This window comes from Macaca fascicularis, chromosome 1, assembly GCF_037993035.2.
Source record: "Macaca fascicularis isolate 582-1 chromosome 1, T2T-MFA8v1.1".
NCBI lineage: Eukaryota > Metazoa > Chordata > Mammalia > Primates > Cercopithecidae > Macaca > Macaca fascicularis.
In genome coordinates, this window is record NC_088375.1 from 195,744,371 (window position 1) to 195,770,384 (window position 26,014).

Consider the following 26,014-nt stretch of genomic DNA (forward strand, 5'->3'; position numbering starts at 1 on the left):
GAGAAACTGCTATATATTGTATGTTTTATGCTATAAAGACTATTATACAGCGTATATAAGTGAATGAAGCAAACAATAGTGAATGAGAGATTAGAAAACAGAACTCCATTCAAGGTGAGTAGTAGTGTGGAGAGAAAAGATCTATTGCCTTCACTCTAAAGCACCATACTACTGCTCTTTCTCAGAGACAAAGGTGCATTTTACACATATGCTTGATCAGATGTGGGTATTCTTCCCTTCTTCACATAGTCTCTAGCACCAGACAGCAGCACTGTTCTCACTCCAGACTCTGGGGCTCTTTGCTGTGTTATTTGGGTTCTGTACCTCTAAGATGAACTCGGAGTGATCCTTCCACCTCAGCTTCCCAAGTAGTTAAGGCTACAGGTGCATACCACCACGCCCAGCTAATTTTTTAACATTTCTATAGAGATGGTGGGGGGGGGTCTCATTATGTTGACCAGGCTGGTCTAGAACTCCTGGGCTCAAGGGACCCTCTCACCTCAGCCTCCCAAAGTGTTCGGATTATGAGTTCGAGCCACCATGCCTGACCTGTATATCCCTTTATAGCATACAAAGCTCTCCATATATATTTCTTAGAACCAGAGGTCTTCAACAGATAATGAAAGAAAGTAAAACATCTATATACCCTGGCAAGAAGGGAGTACAGATCTCCTGCCCACACCCTGTCTGCCACTTTCCTCATCCCTGAAAAAACCCAGCTTACTCCTTTCCTCCCTCTACCTCCTCCCACTCTCTACACACCCCATGGTTGCTCTGGGTCCAGAATCCTAACTACTGATGAAAGAAAAATGGTTTGAGCACCCTCCTCTGCAAATGGAAATAAAACCGCTTATTAATTAGAGATGGGAAAGTAAAAAGATTTCATTCATTTTTTTTTTCGTTAATATCCAAAAAGAGTCCTACATCACATCTGAGTACATTCTTCTCATGTCTGGTCAGTGAAGAATTTGCCAATGATGCAAAGAAAACACTATTTTCTTTAAATATTACTTTAATAAAAAGCTGCCTCTTTCAAAGTCATTGTTTTACCCTTTACAAAGGCTTACTTTACAAAGGGCTTAAAAATAGCCCATCAACCTGCATTCCTCCCTCCACCCTCCTCCCCACTCCCAACTCCCGTTCTCTCCACATGGGACTCTGACTCACTGTAGATACAAGCAACTGGAAACCCTGGCCCAAGAAACCTAACTACACCTAGGTGAGGCTGCAGGGCCCTATGGCAAGAGCCCTCCACCCACACTGTCTGGCTACCTCAAAAAAAAACAGGGAGTGCCCTGAGCCCTCTGAGCTCAAGAATGCAGGGGACATTTCTTACTTGTCCATTCAAGCAAGACAACAGGCTGTTGCTGAAGTACCTAAGGAGATTCTCTCCTACTCACTTAGGATTGCATTTACAAACTCTATCCCTTCTGTTTAATTGCCTAAACACATAAAAAATAGGGCCAGCTCAGAGCAGGAGGGCTTGACAGACCCTATACAACACACACCATAATAAGTGTTCACACGATCAGCAAGGACAAAGGGTAGGGAGCCTGAAGCCTTGTAATACCTCTAAGGTTGTTGAGTCCCTCCAGGAACTTCTGATACTTGTAAGCGTTCATGCCCGGCCCAGCTGCGTTGGTTCACTGGCTCAAAGTAGGCACCATGGCAGTGACAGCTGAGAAGTGAAAGCATGCAAACCGACTGATCTCTACTCCTGCTTCTACTAGCCCCCAAGAACTGGACTTTGACCACATTTACAAGTGACGTCACCAGAGAAGCTTCATTACATTACAGCCTTTTGAGAGCCCTCATTTGTTCCAGTGAGCGGAAATACCTCCCCAGGAGAGGCCAGCCCCTCCTTTGTGCAAACGAGCTACGGGACCACAACCGCCCCTGCCTATCATCTGCCACCTCATCTGCTACCTTCTCTCTAGACCCCAGCCCAGGCTCCACTGGGATTACTGCTACTCTTGCTTAAACTCTAGGGAAAGAAGCTTAAATGCTTTTCAGGACACCAGTCGGGGCTCATTTAATATTTGAGAAAATCTTTAAAGGGCCATGCTCACCACAAGAATGTCACCACAACAGGAGCTCTTGAGCAAATATTACATGGCAATGAGACAGGTTTTACAAAATAAACAATACTCTGCACCCTCCTTATAGCAGTCATGTTTATAGACTGGAATATAGCCACACAACAGAGGAGACACTGCCTATCAAGGCAGTTCAAGGCAGGGGGAGGGAAGAAGCAGAAACTGTCAAGCTCATTTCCTAAATGTTAAAAGCACAACCATTCATACAGGCCCCTCTCCACAGATAACAGAGAGAAAATGCAACCCAGATATCACCCATATGTGCCCAACTCCAGGACACTATTTCATTCAGATTTGTTTCGGGGTTGCTTTAATGTGTCAGTCACTACTGCAAATTTCTTTCTACTGTTGGCCTCAAAAAGATGACCATCCCAGGCCGGGCAGGGTGGCTCACGCCTGTAATCCAGCACTTTGGGAGGCTGAGGTGGGCGGATCACGAGGTCAGGAGATCGAGATCATCCTGGCTAACACGGTGAAACCCCATCTCTACTAAAAATACAAAAAATTAGCCGGGCATGATGGCAGGCACCTGTAGTCCCAGCTATTCGGGAGGCTGAGGCAGGAGAATGGCGTGAACCCGGGAGGTGGAGGTTGCAGTGAGCGAGATCACCCTACTGCACTCCAACCTGGGCGACAGAGCAAGACTCCGTCTCAAAAAAAAAAAAAAAAAAAAAAAAAAAAGATGACCATCCCAATAGTCACAGGCTCTTAGGATAAGCTACCCATATTATAATTAAAGGGGGGAAATCCTGAAATTTCTACAGCATCTTTGCTGTAAGGAACTCAAAATGGCTCATCTGCATTATTAGACTCATCTTTGAAAGTATTTTATGAAAATAATTGCTTTTCATTATCAGATGAGAAAACAGAGGTCCAGCCTGAGCAACATGGCAAAACCCCATCTCTACAAAAACTCCAAAAAATTAGCAGGGTGTGGTAGTACGTTCCTGCAGTCCCAGCTACTTGGGGAGCCGAGGATGAAGGATCACTTGAACTTGGGAAGTTGAGGCTGCAGTGAGCCAAGATCACACCACTGCACTCTAGCCTGGGTGACAAAGTGAGACCCTGTCTCAAAAAAAGAAAAAGTAAATAGACAGAGGTTAAGTATCTGCCCAAAAGTCACACATTGTGCCAATGAGAAAGCATGGCAAGAAGCTATGTTCCCCAAATCTGAGCTTGAAAAATTCTTGTTCATCTTATCACAAAAGCCTTGGCATACTAGAAACTCAGGAGCTGTCAACTGAGTCAGATCCCCTGAACAATCCCTCATATGGGAGATACACCCACCCCACCCCTCACCAAGATTTGAAGTTTTTCAGACAACCTGGCTCACAGGATGCCACTGAGTGACCTAGGGAAGAGTTCACAGCATACCAAATATACTGCTCTGCAAAACTCCCAATTACAAAGGTTGGATGCAGGAGGAGAAACTGTGTAAGCAGCACTGTAAAAACAGAGAGAAAAGGGAGTATGCCCACTTTAAAAGATCAGGCTAAATAACTGTGACAGCTGCTAAGATAATGGAAAGGGGCTGGGTGTGGTGGCTCACGCCTGTAATCCCAATACTTTGGGAGGCTAAGGTGGGTGGATTGCTTGAGTCCAGAAGTTTGAGACCAGCCTGGGCAATATAGTGAGACCTCATCTCTATAAAAACTAAAAATGTTAACCAGGTGTGCTGTCCCATGGCTGTAGTCCCAGCTACTGGGGAGGCTGAGGTGGGAGGATCACTTGAGCCCAGGAAGTTGAGGCTACAGGGAGCTATGATTGCACCACTGCACTCCAGCCTGAGTGACGGAGCAAGATCCCAACTTAGAAAGAAAGAAAGAAAGAAAAAAAAAAAAGATAATGGAAAGGGAAGTAATAACCAACCCAAGCTTTTGTGCCTTCCAATGCTACTAGTCAGTCAACAGAACCAGCAAGGTACTACTTTGTGCAGACGTATTAGGAGTTATGTGGAAACACAAATACATGGTTCATTTTCTCAAAAAGCAACTTGATAGGCAAGATAAACAGGTTAAAAAGGAGTTTAGTGCTTAAAGAGCATAAATTAGACAGTAGGATATAGTAAAAAAGACACATATGGACTCTTGTAGAGACAATACCAGGATTTCAGAGTCTATCTCAACTTTGCCACTAACTACCTATATGAGGCAGGAGGCCCAAATTCTTTTTTTGTTGTTTTTGGGACAGGGTCTTGTTCTGTCACCCAGGCTGGAGTGTAGTGGTGCAATCTTGGCTCACCACAGCCTCAACCTCCCAGGCTCAAGTAATACTCCCACCTCAGCCCCCAAGTAGCTGGGACTACAGACACACGTCACCAGGCCCACGCCTCGCTAATTTTTGTATTTTTTGTAGAGACAGTGTTTCACCATGTCGCCCAGGCTGGTCTCGAACTTCCGGGCTCAAGTGATCATCCCGCCTTGGCTTCCCAAAGTGCTGGGATTATAGGCGTGAGCCACCATGCCAGGCCCCCAAATTCTTATAAAATACTAAGTCACAGGCCGGACATGATGGCTCACGCCTGTAATCCCAGCACTTTGGGAGGCCAAAACAGGTGGATCACCTGAGGTCAGGAGTTCAAGACCAGCCTGGCCAACATGGTGAAACCCCATCTCTACTAAAAATACAAAACAATTAGCCGAACATGGTGGTGGACCCCTGTAATCCCAGCTATTTGAGAGGCTGAGGCAGGAGAATCACTTAAATCTGGGAGGCGGAGGTTGCAGTGAGCCGAGATTGTGCCATTACACTCCAGCCTGGGCAACAAGAGCAAAACTCCATCTTAAATAAATAAATAAAATACTAAGTCTTAACTTTTTTTACATCATAAACTCCAGTGAGAATCTGATGAAAACTAAGGACACTTTTCCCTAGAAAAAGATATATATTTATCTACATACAAACTTTTGTTTACAAGTGGAGAAGTATCAAGTGGACCTTAGCTAAAGAACTCCTGAACTGACCTTAAGACCTCTTCTGTGTCATGATCTGAAAGAAATTAGCATAGTACAATCTGAATTTAAGTGCTGAAAAGAGTAAGATGTAAAGGAATGATCAATCAGCTAAAGAAGAGCTGGTCCCTTTTGCTTTTTTGTAAGTCTGTTCAGAGACTCCTCCCACCTAAAGAAGGAAAGCAGACTAGACAACAGCAATCTAACAACAGGAACAACTGACTTAACCACTTGAACTAAGTGCATTTAAAAGACAACAGATGCTAGTTTGTCATTTCCTCTGTGTGTTTCACCATTAAAATTGTTTAATAACATTTATTAGATAAAAATTAAACAAAAACAAGGATGTTTGGAACTATGGAATGAGTGATGGTTCCAAAGAGGCTCTTGGGAAAGGAGAGTGGTGGTGCAATGGTCTGGCTCTAGTTGTATTCTTGGAGACCAGGGATCTTTTTTCAGAATCACAGCATTTCAAAGAATCATAGTTCAATACCTCTGTATGCCTTTCATGGCTATTCGTCTTTTATCCTCCAATGGGTACCACAAAGGCAAACAGTGAGATGTAATCTTAGGTGGTAAGAGATTCTGCCCTAAGTTCCAGACACAGACAGGCAAATGTGAAAGACTTAGGATCTGGCAGACTAACAGGCATTCTTTGGCCAGCTGCTGACAAAGTGGAAAAAAAGCCCTTCTGTCTCCAACAGCCCTTACAAAGACACAGACACCTAAGAGCTGAGTGGAACTTGACTAAGTGCAGCCAGATCAGGAAGTCCAGACTACAGTGCATGACATATGGTCCTGAGGGCTTCTGAATCTACAGTGACAGGATAGCTGTTAAAAAAAAAAAAAAAAAAAAAAAATCCCTTACCCTGCTCAGGGACAGAGCCCAGATGAGTCAGGTTCCAGATACTGCTCCTGAAACAGGGCAAGTCCGTCAGCAGACAGTTACAATCGAAGAGAAAGATCTTGACCAATGAGGCAAGAACAAGTCGTATCTTAGAGTTTCCATAGTTCCCCCAAAGCCCCCTAGAAATTAACACCTTCCATAATTCCTTTGAAGCAATCTTTCTCCTAAAAACAAAGGTCCCCCTCCCATAGAACACCCACATATCAGTGTCAGTGAAACTAAACCTGGACAGCAAGATCAAGGAATTCATTCAATCATTCATCCCGCATGTATCTGTTGAATGCTTACCAGGTACAAGACACTGACCTAGGTGTTAAAACCCAGAGCTCAGTCTCACCAGAGGGAGAGCAGGACAAAAAAATATGGCAGTGTCTCATTCACGGCCATACCACCCTGAACACACCTGATCTCCTCTGATTTTGGAAGCTGAGCAGGGCCAGGCCTGGTTAGTACTGGATAGTAGAAATGGTAGTGTCTCCTCAGATTCAAAGATGAGGGTCATGGGGTCATCAAACTAAGGGCACAGCTGACTTCCAACTGCTCACTCTTCAGACAAACCCTGAAGACATTTAAGAACAGAAAAGGTAACTCTCCTCATATAAAAATACACTGATTTTCTTTGAGGCAGAACTGACATCCTGACAACCAGTTGCCACTACTATCCCAAAGCAGCTGCTAACCCAGGAAACAGCAAAAATGTCTCCAGTGACTTAAGAAGCCAATAACAAAAGCAGGTGCCAGGTTCAGGGTCCTATTCAGGGAGCAACAAAGATCACTTTCTTCATTGTCTTCCCCTGGCAGCAGTGTCTGGTGGAGAGAAGGGTTGAATTACACCTTGTCCTTCTGGTCTACTGGACAGAAAATGAGTTTGCCACCTGAAGAAAGGGCTGTCTCCAGGGCCATAGCTGCCTCTGCAGGGCTGAAGAAAGGAAGACAAAAGAAGTCAGGCTTCTTACTTAGAAGGAAAGGACTGAAATGGCAAGACCAAGTGAGGCTTTAAAGACAATTAAGTGTAGGTCTGGCAAAAAGGATACAAAGAGCTCTGCTCACCCTGTGGCCACCCCAGGCCCGGGAAATTACGTGATGTGGATTAGACCTATGCTACAGGGCCCAACAAGAGGCTTTAAAAGAGCCCATGCTTTAGGCTACAGACCCTCAAATAAGCTCACTCTCCTTGAGCCTTTTCTTTTTGGCTGTGGGTCCAAGGAGAAATGGTTGGCTCCTTTGAGTCCTTTCCTCCCTAAGGTGCTTATGTAATACTACAAGATCAAATGAGGTAAGAAGCACTGAGCACCTGAGAGAGAAGGCAAAACACTTGCTTTTAGGATAAATCTGTACCTACAGGACCTCAGATTCTAGCCCCACCTGAGACTAAGTTTCCCCTCTCAGTTTATAAAATCCCCAAATAACTTAAAAGCCTCATTGCCAGGCATTCTGAGGACCTAGGAAAAGATCAGAGGTAAGAGTCACCTTCCACTGCAACAAGGTTATAGATCTCTAGCAGAGAGATGGAAGAGTAGGACATTTATTTCCACAAAGGCATATTGAAACAGCCAGATGTAACAGAGGTCAGGTCAACAGCTTCTTACCTCTCGCAAGAACAGTTTCTCTAATCAACTCCATCTAAACCCAGAGGATACAGCTATACCACTAAGTCAGCTAAAGGTCAGTGCCAGATTAGGAGAACCACATTTGGTTATTTTGAAAAACCTAATGGAAGAAAAGTTCTTGCTGGCTCAACTCACCTGGGCTGTTCTGCCAGCAAATCAAACAAGTCTCCAGAAACATAAGCCACCAATTGCCTTCCTTTTTTTTCCCTTTTTTAATTTGTTTAAGTCACTGGGTTTGTGATGAAGTTCTGGTAGCATTCTTTTGTTGCTTTTCAGCAGAGGAAGAAAGCAAAATAAACATTTTTCAGAAGTCAGATTCCAGACACCAAAAATAACATAATGGAATTTTCCTATGAAGCTGCCTTTTGCTAACAATGAGGCTATATTTAAAAAGAAAGTCCAAGATAGAATATATGGTGGCGAATCCAGAATGTTAGTGTATGAATTCTGAGGAACTTTTTACTCTGACGTCTAAGATAAAATTCTGTGGGAGAACATCACAATGTTGAGGAAGTGCTAAAAGTACCTAACAGGGAGAACCTCAATGAGGGTGTCAACATCTGTTTAAAAAGTAGTGGGTACATATGTATCTGCTATACATTATCTGTACTTGTCTATATGCTTGAAATACACAAAATTAAAAATTACAGCAATGTGACTAGAAATATTCCATAGAGTTTAAAAAAGAAAAAAAAATTAAAGCAATGAATCAAAGTATCCATCAAATTTACAAGTATACATACCTTTTGAAACAACAATTCCACATTTAAGAATTTTACAGGCCGGCCGGGCGCAGTGGCTCACGCCTGTAATCCCAGCACTTTGGGAGGCCGAGACGGGCGGATCACGAGGTCAGGAGATCGAGACCATCCTGGCTAACACGGTGAAACCCCGTCTCTACTAAAAAATACAAAAAACTAGCCGGGCGAGGTGGCGGGCGCCTATAGTCCCAGCTACTTGGGAGGCTGAGGCAGGAGAATGGCGTGAACCTGGGAGGCGGAGCTTGCAGTGAGCTGAGATCCGGCCACTGCACTCCAGCCTGGGTGACAGAGCGAGACTCCGTCTCAAAAAAAAAAAAAAAAGAATTTTACAGGCCAGGCACGGTGGCTCACGCCTGTAATCCCAGCACTTTGGGAGGCTGAGGCGGGTGGATCACAAGGTCAGGAGATCGAGACCATCCTGGCTAACACGGTGAAACCCCGTCTCTACTAAAAATATAAAACGTTAGCTGGGCGTGGTGGTGGGCACCTATAGTCCCAGCTACTCAGGAGGCTGAGGCAGGAAAATGGCATGAACCCGGGAGGCAGAGCTTGCAGTGAGCTGAGATCGCACCACTGCACTCCAGTCTGGGCGACAGAGCGAGACTCTGTCTCAAAAAAAACACACAAAAATAAAAATAAAAAAAGAATTTTACCTAAAGATATACATATGCACGCCAGGCGCAGTGTCGTACGCCTGTAATCCAGTGCTTTGGGAGGCCAAAGTGGGCAGATCACAAGGTCAGGAGATCCAGACCATCCTGGCCAACATGGTGAAACCCCATCTCTACTAAAAATGCAAAATTTAGCTGAGCACAGTGGTGGGAGTCTGTAATCCTAGCTACTCGGGAGGCTGAGGCAGGAGAATCGCTTGAACCTGGGAGGCAGAGGTTGCAGCGAGCCAAGATCACGCCATTGCACTACAGCCTGGGTAACAAGAGCAAAACTCCATCTTAAAAAAAAATAAAAAATATATGTATTTTATAAAAGACAAGAATATGTGTTCTGAATCCTGATCCCAGTGCTGCCACTGAACACGTACCCTTCTTAATCATTCATATACTCAACAAGCAGTTTTTTTATTCACTACCCTGTGCCAAATTTGTAGAGCACTGAGGATGGAAATGAAGAGCTCTCAGTCTCTTTCCTCTCTCAACTTATAATCTAGTAAGGGAGGCAAACAAGCAAACTAACACATAATATGGTACAACTAATACTGATAAAGAGATGCAGAAGCCTAGTGGCCTAGGTAAGGATTTCCAAAGGAGATGATGCTTGAACTGGGACCTCAGGGTCACAGAGAATTAGAGTGACGGGAACAGAAGTGTTTCAGACAGAGGAAACAAAGTAGAAACATGAAGCATTTAAGCAACTCAAAACAATTTAATATGGCTAGAATGTAGCGTACATTCTACTTTGGAAGAATAATGGCAAGAAATGAAAGCTTTGCATACCATGCTAAAGAAACCAGATTCACCCCAAAGACAATGGAAACCCATTGCAAGGGCTTCCGAGTGACTATTTTTATAATCAGATTTTAATTTTAGAAAGAGCATTCTGGCAATAGCAAAAAGGAAGGGAGGAAACCAATTAGGACACTATAGTTATAGAATATGAACTAAGAAAGTAGTACTGTTATCAAAACAAAGGAAAGGACACAGATGTAAAATGAAATTATACAACATTTGATTTGAGTTGGGGTCCAGTAGGGTGTATGGACAAAGAGAGGGAAGATTCTCAAATGATTCCCAAATATCTCACTTGTGTGCCTGGGTAGAAGATAGTACCTTAAATAAAGTAAGGAATAAGAGAAAGAAGAGCAGGTTTGCCAGAGTAAAGGGTTTCATCTGGAACATGTTGAGTAAAAGACACCTACAGGATATCCAAAAGAAGTCCTCTAGCTCTCAGAGATAAAATCTTGGAGCTCGGAAGAGAAAACTGGCCCAGAGTCACCACAGCAGTTGAAGCTATGAGTACGAATAAAATCACTCACGAAAACTATATAGAGTGCCAAGGACAAAATCCTAGAAAGCATCTTTCTTTAAAGGTCAACAAAGGGAAGATAAATATGAAAATGAGGAAGAAAGAAAATCAGGAGAGGATAAAATCACAAAAGGTTAGGAAAGGAGAAACTTTTAAGGAGAATGGAGGTTTCACAGTGTCAAGTACCACAGAAAGGTCAAGTAAGATCAGAGCTGAAAAATTACCATTGGATTTGGCAATTAGGAGGTGACTGGTGACCTTCACAACTGCAATTTCAGTATAGCAGAGAGGGCTGGAAGCTAAAGGGCAGGTATATACCATTCTGCAAGAATCTTGGAGGAAACAAAGAACATGGCTGTGAAAGGGGATTTTCACTTCACATCTTTCGTTTTCCACTCCCCCTCCCATAATATGTCTGAGTATTTAAGAAAAATAAACAGGAAAATGCACATTAAAATAATGTTAATATTTTAGTAGGTATTAGGTACAGAATGACAGTAATCCAATGTATCATTACCATTACCTTAAAGCAGATTCCATTTACTTTGTAAATCACCAAATATTTTTGACACTGTGCAAAATACAGAGCTGGTAATGTGAGAGACAAAAAAGGTTTATGCCAGGCACAGTGGCTCACGCCTGTAATCCCAGCACTGTGGGAGGCCAAGATGGGCGAATCGATTGAGCTCAGGAATTTGAGACCAGCCTGAGCACATGGCAAAACCCTGTCTCTACTAAAAATACAAAAAAAAATTAGCCAGGCATGGTGACATGCACCTGTAACCCCAGTTACTTGGGAGGCTGAGGTGGGAGGATTGCTTGAGTGTAGGAGGTTGCAGCGAGCCGAGATTGCACCACTGCACTTCAGCGTGGGTGACAGTGAGACTGCCTCAAAAAAAAAAAAAAAATTCATGATACAGTCCCAAGTTCTAGGAGTTTAAAATCCTGTAGAAGAAAGTAATGCATACATACAAACAGGATGTTAAAGTACAATACAAATGATACAGGAAAAAAATATGACTAGCATTAAGTTTAGAAAACTGGAACTAACTTCCAATGGAGTGATCAAAGACGACTTCCTACAGGGCTTTTAGGCAGGTGATGAACAATGGGGTAAGATTAAGACAGTCTTATCTGGCTTAGAAGTGAGAAAGCGGTTGGAGAGAAGGCTAGAGAGGCAATTATGAAGGACTTTAAATATCAGGCTGGGATGACTGAACCCTGGCTCTCTTCTACTGCAGCTCTGTAGTGCCAACTGCTTGCTGAACATTTCCACCTGAGCATGTCACAGCAAACAGAACTGAAATTACTAAAAGTGAATCTGTATCTTTCCTCCCAAAATCAATGCCTCCTTTTATTTTTATTTTTTTTAATTTTATTTATTTATTATTTTATTTTATTTTATTTTTTTTGACACAGAGTCTCGCTCTGTCACCCAGGCTGGAGCGCAGTGGCACCATCTCAGCTCACAGGGACCTCCGCCTCCTGGGTTCAAGTGATTCTCCTGCCTCACCTCAGCCTCCCTAGTAGTTGGGATTACAGGGATGCACCGCCATGCCTGGCTATTTTTTGTCTTTTTAGTAGAGACGGGGTTTCGCCATGCTGGTCTCGAACCCCTGACCTCAAGTGATCCCCCCACCTCGGCCTCCCAAAGTGCTGGGATTACAGGTGTGCCACTACATCCAGCCAATGCCTCCTTTTAACTTCCCACTTCAGGTAATGGCACTATCCTTTACCCAACCCATTCTCAAGTCCTATCAGTTCCTCCAAATACCTCTCCCAGTCATCCTCTTCTGTATTCTAGAGTCACCCTCTCTCTTCTGATCCTCATTACCTCTCACCTGGATTGTTAAAATAGCCTCAAAAAAACTGACTTTCCTTATCCAATTCATGTTGCACATGCTGCTATATTAATATTCCTAGAAACACAGCCTTAATTAAATCATTCCAATGCATAAAACCTCCAATGGCAACATAAAATCTACCAAATGGGGAAAAAAATCTCAGTGAAATGTAAAACCCAACCACATGGTAAAACTTTTGTGGAGAGTAGTTTGGCAAAAGTTTTTTAAAGTACTATAAATAACTTTTGACTCAGCAATTCCATTCTTAGGAATTTATCTTTTTAAAAATATGGTTAAGCATGCAAATATATACATGTAAGTATATTGATCTCATTGTTCATAACACCAAACAGTACAAAATTACCTAAAAGTTCAACAATAGAAGACTGTCTCAAGTGCAATGCATCCATACAAGAGAATACTGACAGCAACATATTAATAAATCATGATGCTGATACATATTTTTGACACTGAAAGACTTTCAACATACACTAAGAAATACGTTACAAACTGTTTTTTTCCAAATATGTATTACATGCATATTTGCACAAGAAAATATTTGAAAGAAAACATCAAAATAGCCGGGCGCGGTGGCTCAAGCCTGTAATCCCAGCACTTTGGGAGGCTGAGATGGGCGGATCACAAGGTCAGGAGATCGAGACCATCCTGGCTAACACGGTGAAACCCCGTCTCTACTAAAAAATACAAAAAACTAGCTGGGCGAGGTGGCGGGCGCCTGTGGTCCCAGCTACTCGGGAGGCTGAGGCAGGAGAATGGCGTAAACCCGGGAGGCGGAGCTTGCAGTGAGCTGAGATCCGGCCACTGCACTCCAGCCTGGGCGACAGAGCCAGACTCAGTCTCAAAAAAAAAAAAAAAAAGAAAGAAAACATCAAAATATTTATAGCAGTTATAAACGGTAGGATTTTAAGTCATTTTAATTTTATATTTTTATTTATTATTTTAAAATCTTCTTACAACAAACATGAATATTTTGTGAAGTAAAAAGGGGAGGGGAGACTCTGCCACAACTGATACCCAACAGTAGCATAGCTCTTTCAGATTTTTCTAAACATTCTTTATCTGGAGAAAGCAGGAACTCTATATACAGCCCAACAATTCTACAAATTGTTTATGGCACCAAAAAACAAAGATGAAGAAAGTACAGCCTGCAGTCACTGAACTCATAGTCTAGGGGAGGCTGACAAACAGAAAACTGTAAAATAAAGATGATAAACACTATCACAAAGGGATGTACATCCTACCATAAGAACTCAGACAAAAAGGTAAGTGAAATTTTTTACTGGTTGGGATAGAAGGAAAGAATCAGGAACACTATTAAAATCTATTAAGTTTTGAGTTGGGACAAAAGATTACAGTATGAACAAGTATTTGTGAGGCAGAAAAAGTAAAAAGATCATTCAAGGCATAGAAAACAACATAAACAAGGGGTGAAACTGATCATCAGTTTTTAAGAGGAAATGTGGCGTGAGCACTGGCATAAGTCAAAGAAGACGAGAGTCTAAAATAGGGCAGTGAGTCTAGCCAGGAAAGAATAGCTGTTGAGATATTTTTCAGCTAGACAAACAGAACTTAGTGTCCAATCAGATGTGGAAAATAAATAGGGCCAAGTAGCGTGGCTCATGCTTATAATCCCAGCACTTTGAGAGGCCAAGGCAGAAGGACTGCTTGAGGCCAGGAGTTCGAGACCAGCCTTGGTGGTATGTGCCTGTAGTCCCAGCTACTTGAGGGGCGAGACAGGAGGACAGCTTGAGCCTGGGATATTCAGGTTGCAGTCAGCTAAGATTGTGCCACTGTACTCCAGCCTGGGCAGCAGAGCAAGACCCTGTTGAATAAGAAAGAAGGAAAAGAAAGGAGGAAAAGAAAGAAAGAAGGGGAGGGAGGGAGGGAGGGAGGGAGGGAAGGAAAGAAGGAAGGAAGGAAGGGAGGGAGGGAGGGAGGGAGGGAGGGAGGGAGGAAGGAAATGAAAGAGAAAAGGGAAGGAAAAAGAAAAGAAAAGAGAAGGAAGGAAGGGAGGGAGGGAGGGAGGACAGGAGAGGAGAGGAAGAAAAGGGAAAAGGGGAAGGGAAGGAGAGGAGAGAAGAGAGGAAAGGAGAGGAGAGGAGAGGAGAGGAGAAGAGAGGAGAAGAGAGGAGAGGAGAAAGGAGAAAGGAGGGGAAAGGGGAAAGGAAAGGGAAAAGAAGAAAAGAAGGAGGGAGGGAAGAAGGGGAGGAGGAGGAGAGGAAGAGGGAGAAGGAGGAGGAGAGGAACAGGAGAAGAAGAAGGAAGAAGAAAGAAGGAAAAGAAGAAGAAAATAAAGGAAGACAAATATTTGTGGGTACCCAGTAGGTGTATATATTTATGGGTTACATGAGATATTTTGATATAGGCATGCAATGTATACTAATCACATCAGGGTAAATAGGGTATCCATCACCTCAAAAAATTTGTGTTTCAAACAATCCAATTAAACTCTTTTAGTTATTTTTAAATGAACAATTAAATTATTCTTACTATAGTCACCCTGTTGCACTAGTGAATACTAGGTTTTATTTAGTCTTTTAATTTTTTTGCATCCATTAACCATCTCCCACTTCCCTGTGATTCCAACCCCCCTTCCCAACTGCAGTGACATGATCTCAGCTCACTGTAACCTTCACCTTCTGGGTTCAAGCAATTCTCATGCCTCAGCCTCCCGAGTAGCTGGGACTACAGGTGTGCGCCACCATACCCGGTTAGTTTTTGTATTTTTAGTGGAGACGGGGTTTCGCCATGTTGGCCAGGCTCGTCTTGAACTCCTAACCTCAAATGATCCGCCCACCTCAGCCTCTCAAAGTGCTGGGATTACAGGCGTGAGCTACTGTGCCTGGCCCACATTTTCTTTATCCATTCATCTGTTGATGGACACTTACGTTGCTTCCAAATCTTGGCTATTGCGAACAGGCTGCAATAAACATGGGAGTCCAGATAGCTCTTCAATATACTGATTTCCTTTCTTTTGGGTATATACCTAAGGAGTGGGGTTACTAGACTGTATGGTAGCTCTATTTTTAGTTCTCCAAACCATTCTCCATAGTGGTTGTATAAGCTCAGTTCTGGATACATTACATGCAAATTTCTGTAGGCGACAAAGTGGAAAAGGACAGTAGTCATTTGGAAATACACGTTTGGACCTGGGGGAAAAGCTCATACGATAGGTAGTTACAGATTCTGGTAAGAGAGTCATCACTGTACACACAGATGAAGTTCCTAAATGAAATTACCAGAGTAGGTCAGCTCATCCAGAGATAGCACACAGTCAGGGAAGGAAAGAGGTCCAAATGGTGTTAAATGCTGTTACAAGATGAAACAGCATAAGAACAAAAAGAGGCTGCTGAGTTCTGCAAGCAAGTCATCACACGCAAGAGCCTTTCATTGGGATGGTGGGCACAAAGCTTGGCTATAGTGGTTCACAATGACTAAAGGAGTAGAAGAAAGGCTGTTGAGATGGTTTGGTGGTAAAGAAAAAAAAAGCACAGAAAGTTAGTCTGAAGAAGAGATAAGCTTAAAGGAATTTTTATCTTAGGATGGAGAAAACCCGAACATATTTACAAAGAGTCACTAGGAAGGGAGGAACTAAGAACACAAAAAATATATGTATATGCCCAGAGACCTGCCTCTGAAATAGGAGGGAATGTGGTAAGGACTGGTAAAGGCTACAGATAAATTGAGATGTAAAAGGCTAAATGACTTATTGAGAGTTTATAAGGTGGGATGGAGCAACAAGTTTGAAGAGAATGGTGAAAGTCTGGAATGGCTGCTATAGAAAAAAATGAATGGCAGTCAACCAGAAGAGAATAAAAACGTTTCAGGATAGGATTGAGAGCCAAGCTGTGGCTGGAGCTCATAAATCTGTAACAGAGTCAGTCAGTACACTGTTATGCAGTGGCACTCAGTAGCTCAGTGGAGAAAATGAACACAGGTTCAGCAATGGGGATAGAAAAGAAAGGTGTGGAAGAAAAAAAAGAGATCTGAGAATGCCAGTACAAGCCCTATTGTATGTGACAGGTCAGGAAGCACTGACACCATAAAGGGGCTGATAGACTGGGAAATAGCAGAGAACAGGTTTAATGTGCATAAAGGAAAGGATAAGTGGAAAAAAGGAGGTTGTGACCAGATTCTGGGATGTCTAGGAGGAATTGAGCAATTGCACGTCACCTAAAATACCCTCCCCCAAAAAACTTAGTCATCTATAAGACCAAAACTGGTGAGGCAAAGTGGCTCATACCTATAATCCCAGCACTTTGGGTGGCCAAGGAGAGAGGATCATTTAAGCCCAGGAGTTTGAGACCAGCCTGGGCAACATAGTGAGACCTTGTCTCTTTTTTTTAAAAAAAAAAAAAAAAGGACCAAAATTGATGCCATGCTGATTTCCAGGCCATGCTCTGATATATAAACTAGTTCTTCAAATGGGGCTGACACCTCACATGTTGTTAGAAGGGAATTCCAATGAGAGACTGGCAGGGTGAAGTTCTCCTCTAAGCTGCTTCCTTCCTTAAGATTTGATCTGGATCTCTGGGTGCAATATCAGTAACTTCAATAACTTGAGATTATGAGAGTTCTCATGTATGTGGAGTTGCTAAAAATAAAAGTTTAAGAAATTGCTGGCTGGGCATGGTGGCTTATCCCTGTAATCCCAGCACTTTGGGAGGCCAAGGCAGGTGGATCACCTGAGGTCAGGAGTTCGGGACCAGCCTGGCCAACATGGTGAAACCCTGCCTCTATTGAAAATACAAAAATTAGCTGGGTATGGTGGCAGGCACCTGTAATCCCAGCTACTTGGGAGGCTGAGGCAGGAGAATCGCTTGAACCTGGGAGGCGGAAGTTGCAGTAAGCCGAGATCATGCCATTGCACTCCAGCCTAGGCAACAGAGCAAGACTCCGTCTCAAAAAAAAGACCAGGCGCAGCAGCTCACACCTGTAATCCCAGCACTTTGGGAGGCCGAGGTGGGTGGATCACGAGGTCAGGAGATCGAGACCATCCTGGCTAACATGGTGAAACCCCGTCTCTACTAAAAATGCAAAAAAATTAGCCGGGCATGGTGGCAGGCGCCTGTAGTCCCAGCTACTCGGGTGGCTGAGGCAGGAGAATAGCATGAACCCGGGAGGCGGAGCTTGCAGTGAGTGGAGTGCACTGCAGGCTGGGCGACAGAGCAAGATTGTCTCAAAAAAAAAAAAAAAATGAAAGAAAGAAAAGAAAAAGAAATTGCCTAACTGCTGGCTTGGCAATTCCCTCAGGGTCTTGGAACTAGCCAATGTAGGACAACTGTCACTGTCCTTCCCAAAGCCTTGGATCTTTCCCCCAGTGGTAAGATATAACAGTAAGGGCAACCTGCATAAGAAGTGTACTCAACAGAGAGGCAGAAGTTGGGGTCTGCAAATAACGTAAGTAACCTCCAGGATGAGGGTGGGAAAGTAAGTTTACTTCCTTTCACTGCAAATGGAAAGACTGAATCTAATCCTTGAGCCCTTACCTCACAAGGGCAGGAAACCCTAAATAAGCCACTTGCTCATTCTCTACAGATCTAGCTCCCCTCTATCCTATTATCCTGGCCTGATGCAAAAAGACAAAGAGATTCCAATCCTCTCCAAGATGTTACAAATGAACCAAACACTGCCACCAGAAAGTGTATCTTCGATACACCAAAAAGTGTATCAAAAGCTAGCTTGCATCAATAATTCACTCTAAGAGCCCCAACTTCCTTCCAAACCTTTTCCTATGGCCCAAAGACAAGGGGTACAATGATTATGAAAAGTAACTTCTGATATTAAGGTACATTGAGAGAAAGAATAAAAATTCAAGGGTTAGTTGGCTATCTTGATAAGCATTTGGAATGTGGCTACCACAATCAGCCTGATCTGCCATTCCATTTGGACTGAGATGGGCCTCCTGTGTAAGATAGAAAAAGTAACTCCAAATGATTGTTTAATGCAGCTCTGGTTCACCTTCACTCGGGTCACCGCCTTCCTTTGCTCACAAACACTTAATTGTCCCTGAAAAGTAGGTCAGCGCCTTGTGAAACAAGCTGGAAGGAGAGCTAAGATCCAACCTATCACTCCAACAGGCTTGGAGAGGCCCAAGCTGTGTCTAGGAGACCAAAACCAGTCAACAGTGCAATTTGCCAAGAGCGCTCCAGGTGCTCCAGGTGGTAACCTGGCTACTGTCATTCCTAGGTGGTGACTCAGCAGGCTGGGAAAGCAGAAGATGCAGGATGCAGTGCTGAGGCTCATGTCAGCCTGGTAAATACTTGTTCCACTCTGATAGCTAATGAGGTGTCCCTAACTAGCCATCAGAATGGAAGGGGCAAGAGGTGAACAATCAGAATGCTAAACTCTCTTCCACTGTCCATATGGTCCCTTCTGTAGAATACCAAGCATTGCTCAACCATAAATGGAGCTGCCTGAGCTTCTCCCCACTCCTTCCCCCAAATATTTTCTTCAGGGCACCCAAAAATAAACACTGCTCCTTGCCCATGAGCTAGAGGTACATTCATAGCACTGTAAGCTGTCATTTGCAGTATGCTTGATGAAGGTGTCAAATTTTTTTTAACAGGATACCTCTTGTTCCTGGGCCCAAATATTCCATCCATCCAGGATTTTAAGGTGGGAGAGACTCCCCCATCAAATTTCCTCTAACCTCAAATTGGTTAGTTCACTAAATATAGGATATTGCTTCAAAGTAAAAAAGAAGGGGCCCAGGGAGATGAGGCAACAGGAGGCTGGCAGTTTGGGAAATAGCTACCAGAGGGTCAGCTGCCCAGCTGTCTCTGGAATCTGAAGACTTCCAAACCTAACAACTGCCTTTCTCAGGAAGAATCAAAACTATGTGAGGCAGCTGTGGAGGATAAAGGCTACAGAGCCCAACTTTTGAAGCCAGTAGCAAACCACTTCCTTAGCCATTGTTCCCCACAAAAAGCAAACGCTGCCAGAACTGCCTGCAGACCAGATACCAGCTCTAAGAAAGAGAAATGTGAAAAGGAGTCAGTTATCTCTTTGGCAAACAGAGAGCACAGGCACCTCCCTCTATCTCCCTCAAGTTCTCACGTAATAAAACCAAAACCACTAGCAATTCCAACCTTTCCAAATTCTGACTATACAACTTTCCATTCTCTTCTAGTCTCATGTACCTTTCTTCCTCCTGGTCCCCCACTTCCCACCCTATCCCCCAAGATACATGCATTTCATCTTTCCAAATCTAAGGTAGAATCAGAACATGTAAACTAAAAACCAAAACCACTAGCAATTCCAACCTTTCCAAATTCTGACTATACAACTTTCCATTCTCTTCTAGTCTCATGTACCTTTCTTCCTCCTGGTCCCCCACTTCCCACCCTATCCCCCAAGATACATGCATTTCATCTTTCCAAATCTAAGGTAGAATCAGAACATGTAAACTAATACCTGATTTTGTACTTTTAAAAATTATTTATTAGATTTAAGTTCAATAACTAGACTCTAAAATCTACAAGGCAAGAAACATGTCCTATCCCCATTACTGTAGCTAAGACTGCATGCTTACTACGAACCAAGCACCATTTTAAGCACTTTACACATTATTTCATTCAATCTCTGTCAGAATCCTATGATATAAGTGGTAACAGTAAAACACTTTACAGATGAGAACTGAAGCACAGAAAGGTTCAAGAACTTGCCCAAGTTCAGTTAATAAACGGCAGAGCTGAGATTCAAACCTCGGCAGCTTGAGTCCATGCTCTTAACACCTATATGCCAAAGTGGTATATTTGTGGTCCCCAGACCAGCAGCATCAGCATCTCCTGAGAACTTTTGAGAAACACAATTTCTCAAGCCCCACCTCAGACCTACTGAATCAGAACTAAGGGTGGGACCCAGCAATCTGTGTTTTAACATGCCCTCCAGATGATTCTGACGCAGGCTCAAGAGTATATTCAACAAGTTATGCTGCTTCTGCTTTTCATTCTTTGAGCTACACCCAAGACAGACAGGCATTCAGGAGGAACTTAATAGTGTGAAAATATTATGAACAACTGATTATAGAATAATGTTTGAGTACATGAGAATTCTAGAGCCAAACTGTGAAGCCTAACTCTGCTGCTTACCAGCTGTGTGTCCCTGGGCAAGTCACTATGCTCTCCTGTTCTTCAGTTTCATCCAGTGTAAAATGGAGATAGGTTGTGAGGATTAAATTAGTTGATTTGACATAAAACATTTACAACAGTGACTGGCACTTTTTTTTTTTTTTTTTTGAGACGGAGTCTCACTCTGTCACCCAGGCTGGAGTGCAGTGGTGCAATCTCGGCTCAATGCAACCTCCGCCTCCTGGGTTCAAGAGATTCTCCTGCCTCAGCCTCCCGAGTAGCTGGGATTACAGATGTGCGCCACCACACCTGCTAATTTTCATATTTTTAGTAGAGACGGGGTTTCACCATGTTGGCCAGGATAGACTCAACCTCCTGACCTTGTGATCCACCTGTCTCAGCCTCCCAAAGTGCAGAGATCACAGGCATGAGCCACTGTGCCCAGTCGCCTGGCACTTATTAAGCGCCCTATAAGCTCTTATTAACTATGGTCTTTGATCCATTTTACAATTAAATTCAATAAATGTTTATTAGGCATCTATGTGTGAGGCACTGTGCTAGGTACATGCATTCATCAACATTTCTTGAATTTGTCAGCCTTTTAGCAATGTTTATTGAAGCCTTATTATATGCAATACTCTGTGCTATGGGATGTTACAGACAAAGAATAAGGCATTAACTTTTCATCTAAGGACAGTACAAAATAGTAGGCCAGATGTGACATTTACACAAGTAACTCTAACCCATACTAGCAAGTGATAAGAATCATAAGATAGCATTGTTTGGTGGAAAGAACATGGGATTTGAGGTCATAAGATTTAGATTTATGCTAGGTATGGTGGCTCATGCCTGTAATCCCAGCACTTGGGAGGACTAAGGAAGAAGGATCATTTCAGGTCAGGAGTTCAAGACCAGCCTGTGCAACACAGTGAGACTCCATCTCTACAAAAACCACAAAAATTTAGCTGGGTGTAGTGGCATGCGCCTATAGTCCTAGCTACTCAGGAGGCTGGAGTGGGACAATCTCAAGAGCCCAGGAGTTTGAGGCTGCAGTGAGCCATGTTTATACCACTGTACTCCAGCCTGTGCAACAGCAAGACCCTGTCTCTAAAAAAAAAAATTCAAAAAAAAAAAAAAGGTTTAGTTCTAAAGATGGGTAACCTCACGCAAGTTACTTAATCTCCTTAAGTCTTAATTTCCTCAGCTGTAAAACAGGAGGGATAAACAACATCTGTGAGGTTTGAATGAGCTAATACATGTGAAAACATTTTGTAACAGACTATGAATGCTGTCAGTTATTACTATTACTTTTAAGTGCATTTCTTTCAATAATATTATGTCAATTCAGGAAGATGATATGACTTGTATCTGAGACAATCAGGGAAGGAGCCACAAAAAGTAACATTTGAGATGCATATGTAAGGACCAAATATAATGTAGAAATTAAAGGAAAATGCAGGCACAGAAAACAGCATGAGCAAAGGCATGAAAGCAGGAAAGCTAGGGAAAAAAAAAAAGCAGAAAGCACTAGTTCACTTTAGCTGGAATATAAAGAATAGTGGCAAACTTGGGAGGCTGAGATGGGAGGATCACTTGAGGTCAGGAATTTGAGACCAGCCTGGCCAACATGGTGAAACCCCTTCTCTACTAAAATACAAAAATTAGCTGGACGTCGTAGGGGACACCTGTAATCCCAGTTACTTGGGAAGCTGAGGCAGGAGAATCGGTTGAACCTGGGAGGCGGCAGAGGTTGCAGTGACAGAGCGAGACTGTCTGAAAAAAAAAAAAAAAAAAAAAAAAAAAAATATATATATATATATATATACATATATATATATATATATATATATATATATATATATAGTGGCAGATAACATTAAAAAAAGGTAAAGGGTAAACAAGAGGAAAAAAATCTGTTCAATTTCCCCCCATAAGCAGGCATCTTTGGTAATTCAGGTAGGAATAAATGACGAGACAGTTGATTAAAGTTAGTTTTAGTAGTTATCTGTGAATTTGAAGTATTCAGCATGCCTTGTACTCCATTTTCACAGGGTGATTAAGAGCCAGCTATATCATATGCATGTAACATGGAATACCCAAAATTACGTAGCTTGTGCAGAGGCCAGTTTGAAAATGATACTGTCATTCCTCATCAAAGCTTCTCCAGACAACTCATAAAAATTATTTGGCCTTAGGCCAGGCGCGGTGGCTCACGCCTGTAATCCCAGCACTTTGGGAGGCCAAGGCAGGCAGATCACCCGAGATCAGGAGTTCGAGACCAGCCTGGCCAACATGGTAAAACCCTGTCTCTACTAAAAATACAAAAATTAGCCAGGCATGGTGGCACACACCTGTAATCCCAGCTACTCAGGAGGCTGAGGCAGGAGAATCATTTGAACCTGGGAGGTGGAGGTTGCAGTGAGCCGAGATTGCACCATTGCACTACAGCATGGGTGACAGAGCAAGACTCTGTCTCCAAAAAAAAAAAAAAAAAAAATTATTTGACCTTTAAAACCTTTCAATATCATTATTGAAATGAAAGAAAGCTGTGTTCATCTAACACCAGCCATTTTTCAAGTGTTTGTTAGGACCTTTACTTAAACACAACATGAGATACACTCATTTTTGTTTTGTTTTGTTTTGATTCATTGTTTTTTTTACAAGAAACTATTTCAACAAGATCCTTGAGTGACAGGTAGCACATAATCTAGAGTAGCACAAATTTTTTGAAATAGAAATTGAAGCTTCCAATACTGTTTCAGATTTTTTTTTTTTTAGACTGAGTCTTGTCTGTTGCCCAGGATGGAATGCAGTGGCATGATCTCGGCTAACTGAAACCTCCGCCTCCCAGGATCAAGTGATCCTCCTGCCTCAGCCCCTTTACTAGTAGCTTGGATTACAGGCACGTGCTACCATGCCCAGCTAATTTCTATATTTTTAGTAGAGACGGGGTTTCTCCATGTTGGCCAGGCTGGTCTCGAACTCCTGACCTCAGGTGATCCACCCACCTCGGCCTCCCAAAGTGCTGGGATTACAGGCATGAGCCACCACGCCTGGCCTCAAGACAAATTTTTTTTAAGTCTTGTATGTTCATAGAGTTGAATGAGATAATGCAATACTTTTAATCGAGCAATCCGTACTTGCTTGCCAAAGAGCACCTGAAGATTAAAAAAAAAACTGGGGCACAGTGGCTCATGCCTATAATCCCAGTTCTTTGGGAGGCCAGGGCAGAAGGATGGCTTGAGCCCAGGAGTTTGAGACCAGCCTGGGCAATACAATGAGACTTCATCTTTACAAAAAATTTAAAAATTAGCCAGGTGTAGTGGCACACGCCTGTAGTCTCAGATACTTGGGAAACTGAGGTGGGAGGATCCGTTGAGCCTGGGAGACAGACGTTACAGTGAGCTATGATTGCACCACTGCACTCCAGTCCGTGCGACAGAACAAGAGCCTGTCTTTAAAAAAATTAGACTGGGTATGGTGGCTCACGCCTGTAACCCCAACTTTGGGAGGCCGAGGCACACAGATCACTTGAGGCCAGAAGTTCGAGACCAGCCTGGCCCACAGGGCAAAACCCTGTCTCTACTAAAAATACAAAAGTTAGCCAGACATGGTGGTGTACATCTGTAACTGCAGATACTCAGGAGGCTAAGGCATGAGAATCTCTTGAAACCGGGAGGTGGAGGTTGCAGTGAGCTGAGATCGCACCACTGCATTCCAACCTGGGCAACAGAGGAAGACTCTGTCTCAAAATAAAACAAAACAAAACAAAACAAAATAAAATAAAACAAAATATAAATAATGAACTTTGAAAAAAGTCCATTTTTAGTTGACAAAGAGTAAATATAACTTGGTCATGTCACATATTTTATATTTAAAATCCAACCTTCAGTTTTGCAGAAAGTTGCATGAGGAAAAAACATGAACTTCCAAGAAGCAAGGAAAAGTTAAACTTCAAATTTCAAACTGAACACTCTTATGCTTGTCTTTATTCTACTGTCATACAAGTGCCCCCTACTGTCGCTCATATTTAATCTGTTTCTCTAAAATAGGTTCTTTTTTAAAATTCATTTTTCTTTAGTCATATATACATATACAACCTTAGTTGACTAATACTAAATATGATTTTTATTAATTTAATATAGAATTAATTCACTTTTATTATGCAGACAGCATAAAATCATCCTGAGTAGCTTTTGAGAGAAAACCGGTCTCTAGGCATTGGAGGTACAAAAGCAGGTAATATGAGGGTAGGCCAATTTGCATAGGGGAGTGCACTGAGGTGACGTGTCTCTATGTCCATGACACAACTGGGCAAAAAATCCCAATGCCACTGCAGTCCCCTCAGGCACAGAGCGGGAACTGGGGACAAACCAGTATAAACCACCCGTTCCACTCTATAAACAAATAGGAGAATCCACAGTTGGAGATACAAGGGTTTGGAGGAACTACTGCCTCTCCTTCCCACCCTCCACCCATGTCCAGCATAAGTACAGGACACAGAAGCTAGGCTCCCGGACTTTTTCAGGTCTAACCTGGAGGGCAGAAAAATCACAGCTGGATAGTAGCCTTTCTTCAGAATTTTGGTAGACACTGTAAGAGCCTGTCTAAGCTGTCAAGGCCCTTCTGCTAAGGCTCTTTATACTTGGAACCCCTTGGAAACCTCTCACATTATCCTGGACCCATTTCCAATGCATGCATTCTGGTGGTGGGCTGCATTGAGGAGAACCCAGAGAAGAACATGTGGCTCCTTTACTGTGTCAAGTATCAATAATGGGATATTTGTTGTGTGTATATATGTATGTATGTGTGTGTAGACATATGCGTGTACACACATAGGTACACACATCCTAAAAATACTGCCCTGGAAAGCCAGGCTGGCACATAGTTGGCTGTTCGCTGTACTCATCACCCCTCAGCTACACAGCAATTTCCTCTCAGCCTTTGACCTCTGCAAAACAATCCAAGAGTCTAGACATATCACCACTCCAAGAATCCCATTCACAGTAGGAGCAAAGGAGAGAGGGAGAGAAGCAAGATAGACAAACTGTAAGCACACAGAGTAGCTTATCACTGAGAAAAATTAGACTAGGAGGCAAAATTTTTTTTCCTAGAATTCTACCAGGTCTGGACCCTCCGTATGGGGTTCAGTAGGTCCATCATTCATCAGACTCCTATCAGAATAGGTCCTGCAAGCAAAACCCAGAGAGAGAAAGTCAACACACAAACAAGGATATTGTTCTACTTCATCCTCTTCTCCCCAGCTTTGAAGCCTTTGAACGAACCTTAGAGAATCAATACATCACTATTAAAAATAATCTGGCCAGGCGCAGTGACTCACGTCTGTAATCCCAGCACTTAGGGAGGCCAAAACAGGTGATCAGGAATTCAAGACCAGCCTGGTCAACATGGTGAAACCCCGTCTCTACTAAAAAAAATACAAAAATTAGTCAGGCGTGGTGGCACACATCTGAAATCCCAGCTACTCGGGAGGCTGAGGCAGGAGAGTCACTTGAATCCAGGAAGCAGAGGTTGCAGTGAGCGGAAATCGTGCCATTGCACTCCAGCCTGGGCGACAGAGCAAGACTCCGTCTAAATAAATTAATTAATTAAATAAAATGTTAAACAAAATCAAAATAATCATATTATTAGCAAGCCAGGTATCCATCAACAGATGAATGGATAAATAAAATGTGGTAGATACATAAATGGAATATTATTTAGGCTTTTAAAGAAGAAGGAAATTCTGGCACATGCTACAACATGAATGAA

General features: G+C 42.8%; 1 protein-coding gene across 6 annotated transcripts in view; it reads right to left on the bottom strand.

Annotated features, from left to right (window-relative positions):
* Positions 1-26,014, bottom strand: part of LOC101867430 (microtubule actin crosslinking factor 1) — a 386,272-nt gene that overhangs the window by 325,845 nt on the left and 34,413 nt on the right. For 2 of the 6 annotated variants that reach the window (XM_074011487.1, XM_065534003.1), the window contains exon 1: positions 1,571-1,725. The exons of the other annotated variants lie outside the window; for them this stretch is intronic. In XM_074011487.1, coding sequence (XP_073867588.1) covers positions 1,571-1,622 — 52 coding nt within the window. In that variant the 5' untranslated portion in view covers positions 1,623-1,725. Of the gene's footprint in view, positions 1-1,570; positions 1,726-26,014 lie in introns of those variants that run through there. 6 annotated transcript variants of the gene reach the window in all.